At 48.2% G+C, this 13,995-nt stretch overlaps 1 protein-coding gene across 1 annotated transcript in view; it reads left to right on the top strand.

Moving 5' to 3' along the window:
- Window positions 1-1,184: 1,184 nt before the first annotated feature.
- Window positions 1,185-13,995, top strand: part of DKK3 (dickkopf WNT signaling pathway inhibitor 3) — a 45,000-nt gene continuing 32,189 nt past the window's right edge. The window contains exons 1-3 of the mRNA XM_063094241.1: window positions 1,185-1,397; window positions 7,719-7,856; window positions 10,810-10,893. Of these exons, the coding sequence (XP_062950311.1) occupies window positions 1,185-1,397; window positions 7,719-7,856; window positions 10,810-10,893 (435 nt within the window). The remainder of the gene's footprint in view (window positions 1,398-7,718; window positions 7,857-10,809; window positions 10,894-13,995) is intronic.

The following is a 13,995-nucleotide window of genomic DNA, read 5'->3' as shown; positions in this document are numbered from 1 at the left end:
GGAAGGCAGGAAGGAGCAGAGCTGGCTGCAGGCTCCGGTCCTAACCGCTCTGCTATGCCACCCTCAAGGAACTCGCTGGCATTCTCTTGACCCATGCCGGGAGCTGCAAGCGGGTTTTCTCAGCTGGAGTATGGTGTCGACCACGGCAGACAGACCAAGGCCAGCCTGTGATGGCATGAACGCCAGGCCGAGGCTGGAATTTTATCCTGCAGGATTGCAGGCTGGCCGGAGGTTGGCTTAGAGAGGGCAAGGAGGGACTCAGGGAGACACCCCCGACCCCCTCGGTGGGCTGTTGCAAGACTCGAGGCCAGAGATGACAGTGGTCGGGGATGCCGCGGGGGCAGTGGGCTGCAGGGAAGGAGACCGCTCTCCCGAGACTGAGTTGGTCGCGAGGCAGAGGAGGCAGGCCCGGGGCTGAGGTCGCGGGCTCCGGCTGGCCAATGGCTGGGCGCGGCCGCTCCCGCGGGGCGGGGGCCTGGAGGGCGGGGCGCGGGCTGCGGGCTCGCTCGGGCACCGGCGCCGCCGCATCCCAGCCGCGTCCCGCAGGCGCCTGCAGCCCCCCGCGCCGCTCCCGCTCCCGCAGCCCCGCGGCGGCCACGCGGCGAGGCGCCGGCAGGTCCAGCCCGCAGCGCAGCTCGATCCAGTCGGGTGGGTGAGGGGCGGCGGCGGGGCTGGGGGTGGCTCGGCTCAGCCTCGCCTGGGTGGGTGCGGGGCGGGGCGCTCGACTCGGTTCCGACCCCGAGAGGAACCAGATGGGGGCGGGGAGAGGCTTGGGGTGGGAGTGGGGTCCGGGCGCGAGAGCTGCTCTCTGACCTGGTTGAGGAGGGGACAGGGCTCGAACCCGGACGGAGCTGGGGCGAGCGGGATGGGAGGCGTTAGCGTAGGAGACCCGGGTTCTGTTGCTCGAGCGAGGGCGCCGGCATCGGGGGCGGGGAGCCGAGCTCAGCCTGTGCACAGGGTGGGCTGGGGGAGACGGAGGGGCTTGGGGCTGGAGTGGGTCGGGGGGACGTCTCTGTCCAGGGAGACCTGTGTCGGGAGAGGCCTGAGGTTCGTCCCATCTGGGGGTGGGGGCAGGGGAGGCGGTCGCCGGGGCTGGGGGCCAGGCGGGGCGGCGAGGGGGTGGTCCGCGGGCCTTTGACCGCGTTCCGGGACCCACAGGCGGCGGCAACCCGCGCAGAGCGGAGATGCAGCGGCTCGGGGGCACCCTGCTGTGCCTGCTGCTGGCGGTGGCGGTCCCCACGGCCCCCGCGCCCGCCCCGACGGCGACCTCGGCTCCCATCCAGCCCGGCCCGGCTCTCAGCTACCCGCAGGAGGAGGCCACCCTCAACGAGATGTTCCGCGAGGTGGAGGAGCTGATGGAGGACACGCAGCACAAACTGCGCAGCGCGGTGGAGGAGGTGGGTGCGCCCCAGGGCGCCGGCTCCGGGAAGCGCCGGGCTGGGGGGAGCGGGGGCTGGGGAAGGCAGTGCTCCAGGCCCCAGCCGCTACGCTGGTCGGGACCTCGGGTCCCGCCAAGGGGCTGGGAAGGGCTGACAGCCGACGTGGGGTGACTTGTAGGTAGCTCAGGGTGATCCCAGTTCCTCCTCCTTCTGCCTTCCTGCCGAAATGTCTGAATCTGAGCCTGTCCATCGAGTCCCTGGCTAGACCCTCCCAGGGTAGCTGGGGGTCACCACCTGCCTGCAGGCTGCCCGCCACCAGCCTGCAATTGTCTTCAAGTATGCAGTTGGCCTCCCCCTGTTGTGAGCAGATGTTTGCAAGGCCCGGTATTCCAGCGCTGGGATTTTGCAGAGAGGCGAGGAAGTTCCAGGAACCTCCAAGTTCTAGCTTGTCCGTTAAGCTTTGAGCTTGTGCTATTTTCTGAAAATACAGTTAGGATGCCCTGTGGAGACAAAGAGACAAAGAGCCCTGAGCTGTGCTAGCAATCTGTCTAGGCCGTCATGCTTCCCCTAAAGCCATGCGGGGGCAGAGAATGAAGATAGAAATCCTAAACCCCAGTGATGTAAATTGTCAGAGGATGATGGATGAGAAGGTGAAAAGCAACCCCACGTTCACCTGAGAGTGCTTCAGAGTCAGTCCTGGGCTCAGCTCCTCCTCTGCCACTCACTAGCAGTGTGAGATTGGGCAAATCATGTAACATCTAGAACCTGAGTTTCCTGTGAGAGTTCCATGCCATGAATAATTGTGAGCTCCTGGCAAGTAATAGGTGTACAATAGATGAGCCTACTTCAAAAGGTTGTGGAAAAATAGAGTTAAAAGATAATGTGAATCTTTCCATGAACTTTTTGAAGACCCCTTGTATGGCAACGATTATTATCAGGTACCAGATATCCTGGCAAACTGTTTGGCTTCTTCCTTCCATCCCCTCCCAGATCCAAACACTGTGGGTGGTGTCCTGTTCTGTCCTCTACGGTGGGCATTGAAGCACAGTGAGGGATCCCAGGGTAGCAGGTGCAGATGGCTAAGACTTCATGATCCAGGGTGGGGAGCTGTCCCTGGTGCCTGGGTTATATAGGCCTGGTCACTGTTGGGCCCAACTCTGGCAGTAGCCTGGAGAGGAGCCAGCCATCCCAGTGAAGGAGTCAGTGAGAGACCAGATGTCCAGGCTGTTAGGTCAGCCTTCTCCACATCGCTGCTGTGCCCATGTTGCTAGCCCTCTTGGGCAAGCCTTAAATGCTAGTTCTTGTCTACAGGGAGAGGTTGCTTTCTACCCTGAACACTGTGTAGTTTGGGGATATTTCTTTCACCCTACAACAGTCAACCTGATGGAGGTTGCAGTAAGGGGACCATGGATTGGGAGGCGGTGGCATGGGCAACAGTACCTGAATATCCACTGGGCAAGCCCAGATTCCTAGATGCATACACTTTCTGTTTCCTGTGATAGCAAGAGAACAATCACATGGAACAACTCTTAACGCTGCAGCTTCAAATTAAATTGAACTCCTGATCCTTCTGGTTCCAGTGCAAGTCATTTGCTTTCCTTATCGGGGTTCTAGGACTTTCCTTCCTGCACACAGATTCCCAATATGACTGACTAGGTCACCTCCATGTTTTTATTCAGTGGGAAAGTGCCCACCACTGTTCAGAAAGTTTGCAGACTGGTCCTCTGATGTTAGCTCCTGGTGAAAGCAAGGACGTCTTCAGTCTGTTCATGATCAGAGCAGTTTGGGGCTCAGCAGAGCCTTAGTGGCCATGTCTTCTCCATGGGAGTTACCCACATTGGATTTTGTCGGGACCCCAGTCTTCCTCCCTCCATATGTGGCTCTGCTTGTTGGCTGTCACATACACCCCAGTCAGTGGTTATTTCCCAAAGAGTGTCCTCTCTGGCAGTGGGGACAGGATAAGAGAGTCTGAAAGCCTTCATGGTAGGAGAACAGGTGGTGGAGACCAGCCTTCTTGTCCCAGCTCTGCCACTTACTACCAGTGGGATCCAGAGTCTGAAATGGCGAAAATAACCACCCCTTAGGTAGAGGGAGAATTAAACCAGAGGATGTGAGTAAAGCAAGTTACCTGACCGTCAAAAATGGGGTTAGGTAGAATAGGGATAATGCAAGTAACTTCTCCATGAGGTTGTTATAAGGATTATGGGAGATCGTTGGTCCTCAATGAATAATAGCTATCATTATTATCATACTAATAGTCGTAGCATGAATAATAACAAGGCATCACCATTGTCTGATAGTCTCAATAGAATGTATCTTTAAACATGTATTTAAAAACTATCTTCAAAAATAGAATAGATTCTTAATAGATTGTGGCTATTAGTATTAATTTTTTTTATGAGACTGCCAGAAAGCTCCTTAAATCTCATAAGCACAGGATAGTTGCTATTTAGTTGCTGTCCCAGAGAAGAACTAAAAAGGACCTGGGCCAGATGCATTAATTGTTTACATAGTTGCTTCGTGAATCTGCTTTCAAGTAACTTCCTGGCTTTTAAAATATTCCGACTGACCAAGCTGTTGATGTTTCTTAAGAGGAAGGACAAAGTGGCTCTAGTAGGATGGTTACTGGGATAAGAAAATCTTCAAATGGCTTTTAGTTGGGATATTCCTATTTTCCTGTTTTATTATTCCATATGTTGCTAATAAATGTCTGTTGAGGATAAAAACACTCCATTTCTTCCGCCTTCATTGCCATGTCTGTAACTGGGGTATTTTAGAATGAATGTTCTTATTGCCTACCTATTTCTAGCAACAACCCCAATACCAAGCCCGGATGTATCTCTCCAATTTTTCCTACTATGCCCCTTTAACAGACAGATTCAACAAACTATAAATGACATTTTTAATAGCATTCACATTCCTCCTTTATGAAACAACTTCTATTGCTTCTGGCTTAAGTTTCTCTTGCTAGTCGCAATAATAGTTGTGGTTGAAATTTCCATTGTAAACTGTACTTTTAGTTCATGGTGCCATTAAAGGACTGTGAGCTCATTCTGTTGAAATAACCACTGGCTGAGAGGGGCAAAGATTTTTATAAAAAGACTATCTGCTCAGTCCACAGCAAATTCTAGATTTGGTAACTTTTCAATTATTTGAAAGCCAAACTGTAGGATTCAGAGTCCAATGGGAATTTTAAAAAACATTAAAACATTCCCTTCTCCTTCTGGATATATCCCCTCTACCATCTTTAGTCTCTCTTTCCAGCTGTATCTTTACTGTCTCTGAATATGCCAGGGTTTCTTGCTTGAAAAAAAGAAAAGTCCTTTTCTTGCTCATTTTGTCTCCTATTTTAGCTCTATTTCTTCTCTATTTTGATGACAGACTCTTCAAACACATGGTATCTCCTGCTTGCTGTTCCCACTTCTGCCCATAAACTCTTTTCCCTTCATAAACTCTGGCAAACTAGCTTCTTCTGAAACTGCTTTCTTAAAGGTCACCATTATAAAAGGAGCTATGTCTTACATATTTCCCATGTGGCAGGTACAGTACCAAGCACTTGGATTTCATGAGCCTTAATTCTTACATCCACTCAACAAAGTAGGATCATCCCCATTTCATAAATGAGCAAGCTGAGGTTTGGGGGATTTGGCATCTTGCCCAAGGCCGCATGGCTATTCTGTGGCAGATCCAGGACTTGAACCCACTTTGTCTGACTCCAGAACCTTGGTACTATCTACTGTGGGGCCCTCTGACAATGCTGGTGGCAACTACTTGCCTAATCTAGTGGCCATCTCTCAGTGGCTTTGTAACCTAGAAGGCCCCTCTGCAGACACAGCTCCCATCCTCTGGACCTGATTCTAGCCAGTCCCCTGACTCCTCTTTTTTCTTTCCCTAGTCTGTATATTATTTCTCAACTAGTCTTCTAGAACTTGCTATTACTCCCTACTGCCTGGAGCAGAGATTCTTAATTGGGTCCAGGTAGAGGGGAGAGAAAGCCTCAGAATCATCTGAGAAGCTCATTGATATCTGGGGGTCCCATCTCCAGAAATTCCAATTTAGCAGGTCTGGGAAGGGATCCAGATATTCATCTTTTTGAAAGTTTTGGGCTGTATCTGATGTACCCGTCCTGGTTGAGAATCAGGCCAATGCCCTATGCTTGAGGGCTGCCCCTTAGATCTGCCTGTTGAACCCTCTCTACCCTCACCTACCACTTGATCCTGTGCCAGCATAGCCCCTCTGCTCTAGCCCACAGCACACACCACCCTTGTCCAGGCTGCCACAGCTTTCCCTGTGCTGTCTGGAGTGTCTTCTCCACTCCCGTCTGTGCAAATCCTACCCATCCATTGAGACCAGCCCGATCATGCCTCCTCCTACTACTGGAAGCCTTTCTTCTGTTTTTTGAATCCCTGACTCACTTCCTGACCATCACACAAGCTAGCTCATAGTCATCCTCAAACTGGCTTGTGTGGGGCTCTCTTATCTTCTAGTAAGAGCATAAGCTATTCAGGAAGACTACAATCCTGAAATGGGAAAGCCGCATAATTTGGAGTCAGACTGACTGGAGTTCTAATCCAGGCTTTGTTGCTTACTAACAATGTGGTGGCCTTAGGCAGATGCCTTTACCTCCCTCAACCTCACTTTCTTCATCTGCAAAATGGGTGTTATAACACCTTCCTCATAGGGTTGCCGTGAATATTCAATGTGTCTGGCGCAATGGCCAAGAATAGCCAGTGCTCCCAACCTGGGGGCTTATTATTATGATTCTTATTATTATAAAGCCAGTGATCAAATTTCAAACATCTCAGCCATAGTCTCAAGTCAAACACAGCACTGTGTACACAGCAGTCACTGACCAAGTCTGATTAGTTGAGCCTTTGTACCTACTGTGCTTCCTTCACACTTTTAGTTCAATGTCTGTGCTGCATTGAGACCTGAGGACTCTTCCCCCATATCCACCCCAGCTCAGCAAGTCTGATTGGGAGTGGGGTAGGGGGTGGAAAAAGAAGGGACTCAGCTAGTACTTAAGGGAAAGAGGACATTAATTTTTTTTTTTAATAGGGAAATATTTTTTGAGGATTACTTTTAAGGAATAAAAATAGCCCAGAGTCAAAGACAGCAGTATTGGAAAATTGCCAACCACCAACTAGAACTTCTCTTTGTGTCTCTCATTTTAAATTCCTAGAGAGGGTGTCTGATTGGCTCGGCTAGTCCATGGTGTAGCCTCCTTTTGGGTTGAATCATCTGTGAATGGGATATGTTGTGGTTGATTGTCCATTCATCAGAGCTAAGTTGGGTGCAGACAGGAGTTGACTGATATATCTGGGACAGATGTCATGGAGGCTCATGAGACTGGAGGCTTTAAGGACAGTGGCCAGTGGCCTCAGAAACCTGATACCAGAGAAGGATAAAGGTTCAAGAAGAAACAGAAGGGGTGTGGACCTTGGGAACTAGTCAACTGAGTCTCTAAAAGGGTCCCTCTGCAAGAGGTAGGGTGGGGAAGGAGATGTAGCTGTCCTCTACCTGCAATAGATAAGGGACTATATCTGTTTGGGTCCCACCACCACCACCAGACCCTGAAACAGAGACTTGGGAGCAAACAGTTTATTTGGGAGGTGATACCAGAAACACTAGCAGGAAGTGGGAAAGTGGGATGGCAGAGAAGAAAGGCAACAGAGGTATGCTCATGAGCAGGTTACTGCTATGGGCATCTAGGGCTCAGTCCCACTCAGGAGCCTCAGAGAGAGACTGTATAGATTCTACACACCTTAAAATTGTGAGGGGAGAAGAAACTGGCATGTTAACTCTCTAGCACTTGAGGCATGTGCAAACTGAGCACACTTCTGTGGTCAGAGAAGGCCCTTAGAGAGAGACAGAGTCTGTTGTTGGCATGAATGGGAATTGGATGCATGTGACCCCAGGATTAGGCCCCTGGGTGTTGGGCAAAGAACCAACAGCATTAATACGGGGGCCATGATGGCTTAATGAAAACATATTCAAATCCCAACTCCACCCTTCACTGGGAGTCTTAGGAATTTATCTAGCCTCCCTTAGCCTCAGTTTCTCCATTTGTAAAATGGGGGACAGTAACTCCCACCTCCTAGAGAAGGTGTGAGATTAAAGGGCTGTAATGTACATGAAACATTTAGTACCCTGTCTTGTCCTAATTAATGGTATTTATCATTGTCCCAATTAATGGTATCTATCATTATCCCCACTCTTTATAATCATGGAACAGAAGATGAGAAAAGAGAGAAAAGAAGTGGTTCTTTTTTTTTCTAATGGACTCTCATTAGTAGCAAGAGAAAACAATTTTGTTCATTAAATTCATTGATTTAATAGATGGAAGCAGAAGAAGCTGCTGCTAAAACGTCGTCAGAAGTGAACCTGGCAAACTTACCTCCCAGCTTTCACAATGAGACCAACACAGACACCAAGATTGGAAATAATACCATCCATGTGCACCGGGAAATTCACAAGGTAAGGGAGGTTATGGCCAGCACCTCCTTTCTGTAGTCCCAGTCCCATCAGAGAACTAAGGTCTTACTTACATATTTGATACCAAAATGCAAATGAGAATGGTAAAATACAGATTAAAAACCAGAGAAAGCACGGGTACTGCTTAAAGGGGAGAGATATTTATGAGGAACCTAAATTGCTTTTACATTTAAGCCATAAATTTAACTCTAGGCTTCCTACCAGCCCAATTGCAAAGGAATGTTTAGGGATTTTTCATCATTTGAAGAAAAGGAAACAAGGGTCTGGACAGATACTTTCCTAGTATTGAATTTGAGGAATTTATCTCATGGGTTTATGGATATCTTAGTAGAGAGTTGAAATAGAGACCATGTTGTAGTGAATCGATCCTCACTGTTTCCTTAGCTGGAACTCAAATATGATATATCTCATCTTCAGAAGGGAAACCCTCTCTTGTCATAAGATTAAACATTCATTCATTTGTTGGTTGTCCTTTCAAAATTCTGTAGCAGAATTCTTTTCCAACCTATCACATGTTCAATGGTCTCTTGGTCTAATATCTTGCATAAGGAGCAAGCAGGTTTATTCTTGATCTGTTCTTCTTTGCATATCTAGAGTAACGTGGGGGCCGAGCCCGTGGCGCACTTGGTAGGGTGCTGCGCTGGGAGCGCGGCGATCCTCCCGCCGCGGGTTCGGATCCTATATAGGACTGACCGGTGCACTCACTGGCTGAGTGCCGGTCACGAAAAAACGACAAAAAAAAAAAAAAAAAAAAAAATAGAGTAACGTGGCACTAGGCTACCCCTGGTGTGAAATATCTTCAGTGTGATTTTGGCAGGATTCAGGGCAAACTACACAAGCCTGTGTTCTCTTGAAGAGAGTCTGTTGTGCAGATATAGAGTTGACATTCTGTTGTGATTATCGAGAAGTTTGACCTCTGCTCTCATCTCAACTCCTATATGCAAGGCCACGATAGCTGTCCTGAAAGTGCCGAGGTAATTACTTGGTTGACACAATAGTGTTTCTGTGCCATGAGCATAAGGGGGTCAATTTTTATGGGCCATTGCCTTGACTATGAAGAAGCTTTTGTGTGGCTCTTCTCCCACTGCATGGGGATAAGCCCCACTTGATGGGTCAGCTAAAGAATGCACCCACCAGGTATGTCAATGGGTTTTCCAGCTGAACAGAAAGAATCCTTTAGCATCGTTCATCTGAAGACTGGGGAATGTTACTAATAATGATTATTTTATTCTTGTCAAAACCAATATTAAGTCATTCTTTCTGACAGAAATCAGCCAACAGGTTTGGCTGCTTTTCTTAAAGTTATTCCTTGTAGATGTTAGAGTACCTGAGTGTCAGTCCTACCAGTAACTAGTGTGATTTTGAAAATTATTTAAATTTTCTGAACCTTGCTAACTGGGTTTATGAAACAGAGATATCAATATCTCTGTTACAGTATTGTTAGGGTCAAATGACCTAAGTATAGGAAAGCTTATTGTAAATTGTAAAGTGCTATGCAAAAGCAAGTTGTTCTTGTTATTACTGTTGTTATATCATAGCAAAGTTATGTTATCAGCACCGTGCTCTAGTTCTCAAGTGGGTTCCATGGACTACCAGTTATGCATGGCTTCATAACAGAGGGCTCAGTGGTGGGGAAACATATTTGGAAAACACTGTACATATTCTCCTCCTAGAGATTAAAAAAACAAACAAGCAAACATATTAGTATAATAAAGGCTCTGAAAAGTCCTGCAAGCCATACCTACAGAATTCTAGAATTTTTTAAGAAATATAATATTGGCTAAGCCTTTAAAAAGCTACTATGGAGGAAGAAGACATCATTTGTTTTCTGTGAAGAAGAATTATTTAGGTAAAAATTTAAACACATAGTGAAGACATGGTTCTTACCTCCTCAGAACTGGAATTTGACCCACTACAGCCAGTTAGGCTAAGAATTTCCACTTTGTCCTGGCTACAGACCCCTATGATATTATAGGTGGCAGGGACTTTCAAGAGGATGTAGAAATGAGAAAATCGTGAATCAAAGGAGAAAAATAACTTGTTATAAGTGATATACTAGGGCCGGCCCCGTGGCTCACTTGGGAGAGTGTGGCGCTGGCAGCGCCGAGGCCACGGGTTCGGATCCTTTATAGGGATGGTCAGTTTGCTCACTGGCTGAGTGTTGTGCAGACCACACCGTGCCAAGGGTTGCAATCCCCTTACTGGTCAGAAAATTAAGAAAAGAAAAAGTGATATACTAGATGGTTGGCAAATGAGCCAGGGCTCAAAGACACAGGACTCCCAGCTTCTGGGCCAGTGTCCTATCTATCCTTCATCACCAAGCCAAATATTAGACATGCCTTTGATGGGGCAGGAATGGCCTGGGATCCACATCAGGCTTAGCTTTGTGGTGCCTGCACCTGGTCACAGAATCAGAGGCAGACGACGGAGAGAGGAATATTGGAACAAGTCTCCATTGTACTTAAGCACTTTCTTGATGAATGAAACCATTCCCCAGAATCAGAAGTGGGGCTGCTGTAGCTAAAACGGCTTACTTCTCATGAAAGATGTTTGACTAGACACCCAGACCTGTAATTTGTCAAAAAGAAAGTTGACATTGAGTTTCAAATGACAAGCCCCAGGAATGATAAAAACAGCTGACGTGTTAAGCATTTGCTAGGTGTCAGGCACCGTGCTGAGTGCTTTCCACAGTCACCTCATTTCCTCTGCATAGCAACCTGGTGAGACAGGCTCTGTGAGTATCTCTATCACCGCCCCGAGGGGAAGCTGTCTATCTGACAGCTGCTGGGAACTCAGCAAGGAGGGGGAATGGGCGTTCGGGCTGTTTACCCAATGCTCTCGCTTCAGGAAATAAAACAACAACAACAACAACAAAACTTGTGGGATTTGCCCAGAATTTCTTCTACTTCACTTGCACTGTACCTTTCTCTTATAGATAACCAACAACCAGACTGGACAGACGGTCTTTTCAGAGATGGTAATTACATCTGTAGGGGATGAAGATGGCAAAAGGAGCCACGTAAGTCGACGTCTCTCCTGCACTCACAGTTCAGGGCACACACACCTTTGTTCAGCCTGCCAGCGGACACCCAGACTGCAGACTGTGGGCAGAAGGGAGCTGAATTTCCCACCTCCTTTCTACCAAGATTCCCCAGCTTCTACACTTCCGACCAGATTGATGCAATCTGGTAGCAGGCTATGCCTCCATGCACTAGGCATCAGAAACAACAGAGAAATTAAATTCAGTTGTCATTTTCACAGCCCCATCTCAGCTTTGCAAGGGGAATAAAAAAGTACCAGACATATTGATTGGGGACCCTGGCAACAGATCTGATGCATCAGACAGTGAAATCCTCAAAGCCTCTGGGATGGCTACAACTTTTATAATCCTAGCCCCAGTCTGGCAGTTTGAGAGCAAGAACACCTCAAGTGGAATCCAGTGGCCTAAAGGAAAAATGCTGCCCCTCTGTTCCAGGCTTCAGGCTTGGTCCCCTGTGAATGCTCCTGTTAGTTGCCTGTTAATCCAAAGGTGGGATGGATTTTATAGAATTATAGAGTGCTGAAGTTGGAATGGGTATGATTTCATAGAAGAAAAACCAGGGCACAGATCAGGGGATGACCCAGTCAGAGTCATTAGTCTTCTGCCTCACAGGCCAGAGGTAACTCAACTGCACTTTGTCTTCTTAAAAAGATGGCTGTCGGGTACAGATGCCTGTCGAGGGGTGGACAAGGCAGCTATGATGTGCACGTGGTCAGCAGTACAAATGTGCCTTCTTTATGGGCACTGCAAGGACCAACCCTCCCTGTGCCCAGACGCCTAATGCATCTCTGGCCCTCCAAGGGCATTGAGGATTTTTTCCCACCTCTTTTGGCCTTATTGCTGGAAGAGAACCAGTGTACTGATAATAGGAAGTTGGTGTTGTCTTGGTCAGTAGTTGATGGATTCTTTTTGCATTTTTTGGCACAGTGCTCGAATGTCAGGAGCTGGCTGACATTTACTACAGGCTGGGGGTCCAGTTGGCTATAGGTGAATGGTGACCAGTTAGATATAGGTGAATGGTGACGCACCATTCAAGGGGGCCTGCGGGCTGGTGGGGAGGAACCATGCAGTGAAATGGAAAGGCTGCTGGCCATGGAGGCTGGAAGCAGCAGTTTGCCACTTGCAATCCGGGCACCCTGTCTTCAAGGGAGGTGATGATTTCAACCATCTCTCTCAACTTTGAAAGTACAGAAGCCTATGAAACAAAGACAGACTAAACTAAGGCTAGGAAGGAAGAGAGGCCAGCTTTCTAAGGTAGAAAGAAGGAAAGGGCAACAAAACAAAAACCAACCAGTCAGCTATGGAATATGATCATGGTTTCTAGAAGGAAAAGCTTTAGAGTTTTCCAGATCTAAGTCTGTACTTGGGGCCTGATGAGAGATAGAGGGCCTGTATAGAAACCATGGAATGGAAAGGTCAGGGGAAACAGAATTTTTTTAAAAAGGCCTTTATTCTCAAGTAAAAAAAAAAGAAAAAAAAAAGTTATGTGCAGGCTGGTACATTCTTGCTCTGAGGAGCTTCCCAGCGCCCGAGGGCAGCAGCCCACCTGTGAGCACACCTTCACATGCGGGAAGCCCAGGTGCATACATAGCTGCAATATGCACATCCCACATGGGGCATTGTGTCAGGCTTTCAGCCCTGTGGTGGGGGAACTGAGACTCTCAGAGGGGTGGATGGGTAAGAAAGGAGATCTCAAAGATGTCACGAGCATGCTTGGGACAGGGGACAGCTGTCTGCACTGTTGTACTGTTGTGCTGTGTGCCAGCTCTCCCCAGTGTGCATGTCTCTGTGTGTCCATGCTTCTGGATTCAGCTGGGAAGCCCAAAATCTCCACGCCTGCCCATACTGTCCCATGCATCCATTGTGTGGTGGACATGTATGTGACACCCTTGTGCGGTGCATAATCTGAACTTCAGCAGTTCCGAGAATGCAAGAGGTTGAAGGGGAGTGATAGGTCCAAGAAGCCCGTATGGTAGAGGCTCACCAAGTTTGTCTTGATTCCTGCTCAGGCCCCTGCAATGTGAACTCGTTGAGCTTCTCTAGGAGACTAAATTCCAGTTTGACTAGAAGGGAGACTTGGGGCCTCTGATGCTTAACTGGCCAGTGTCTGGTGAATCCCACAGGCTTTTGAGAGCAGACTGGGGACTTTTCAAGCCACCTGTGAAGGGGATGGCATGTGGCAGAGATGGTGGCGTATGCGCCTCACTTGTCAGAGTGGCAACAGCTGGCCAACAGTAAGGGAAGTGGGATCTAGTGTCCAATGCCCACAGAGTCCTCTCATTCCACTACCCTTCTATTCCTGGGCTGCCTTTGTCTAACACAGTCGAGCTGGGGCCCAAGCGCCATCCACAGAGACAGGAGCTCCTTTTTCTGAGCAGGAAGCTGTAAAGACTACAATGCCTTCAAAAGAATGAAGAGGGTCCTGCGATGTCACCACAGTCCCATTTCATCGTTTCTTAATTTAATGATTTTTTTACAATTGGCTCTTAAATGCTCTACACTCTGCCGAAACTTTCTCTTAAAGAGAAAAGGGAGATTCGCCATTCCAGAGAACAAAATCCTATGCTGTTCGGGCCTTAAAATACTGTAAACAAGGGCTAAATTTTCAGGATTTAAAATTCCCAGATGAATTCAATTAAAAATAACCACTAAGCACCCCGTAGTTTGCTTTCTTCAAATGCCTGAATGTGTGTTAATATGCATGGTAACCCGAGGAGGCTCATGGAAAGTTACAGACAGTAACAGTATACGCCTGTCTAGAAATTTCTCCCAGTATGTGCAAGGTACTGGTCTGTTTTTACACTCAAGTGTGAGAGGGGAAAAGGACGCCGTGGCTTGTTTTTTCACATGAGTGCATCGGCCGATGGTGATGTGGTCTGACGTCTTTGTGGTGAGGCTTTTGTGCTGAGCCCGCGGCCTGTCCCGCTTCACGGGCCAATGGCCAGGCTGACTGATGCTGCGCTACGTGTGTGCAGGGGGTTGGGAAGAAAGTGGCATGTTGGAAGCTAGAGAGTGGACAGGTCATTGTGCATTCATAGGACGCTTTCATTGATAGAACTGTGTCCCCGCATAGGGAGTGTG

The sequence above is a fragment of the Cynocephalus volans genome, chromosome 4, assembly GCF_027409185.1.
Source record: "Cynocephalus volans isolate mCynVol1 chromosome 4, mCynVol1.pri, whole genome shotgun sequence".
NCBI classification, from domain to species: Eukaryota; Metazoa; Chordata; class Mammalia; order Dermoptera; family Cynocephalidae; genus Cynocephalus; species Cynocephalus volans.
This window is presented reverse-complemented; position numbering and strand designations above follow the sequence as displayed.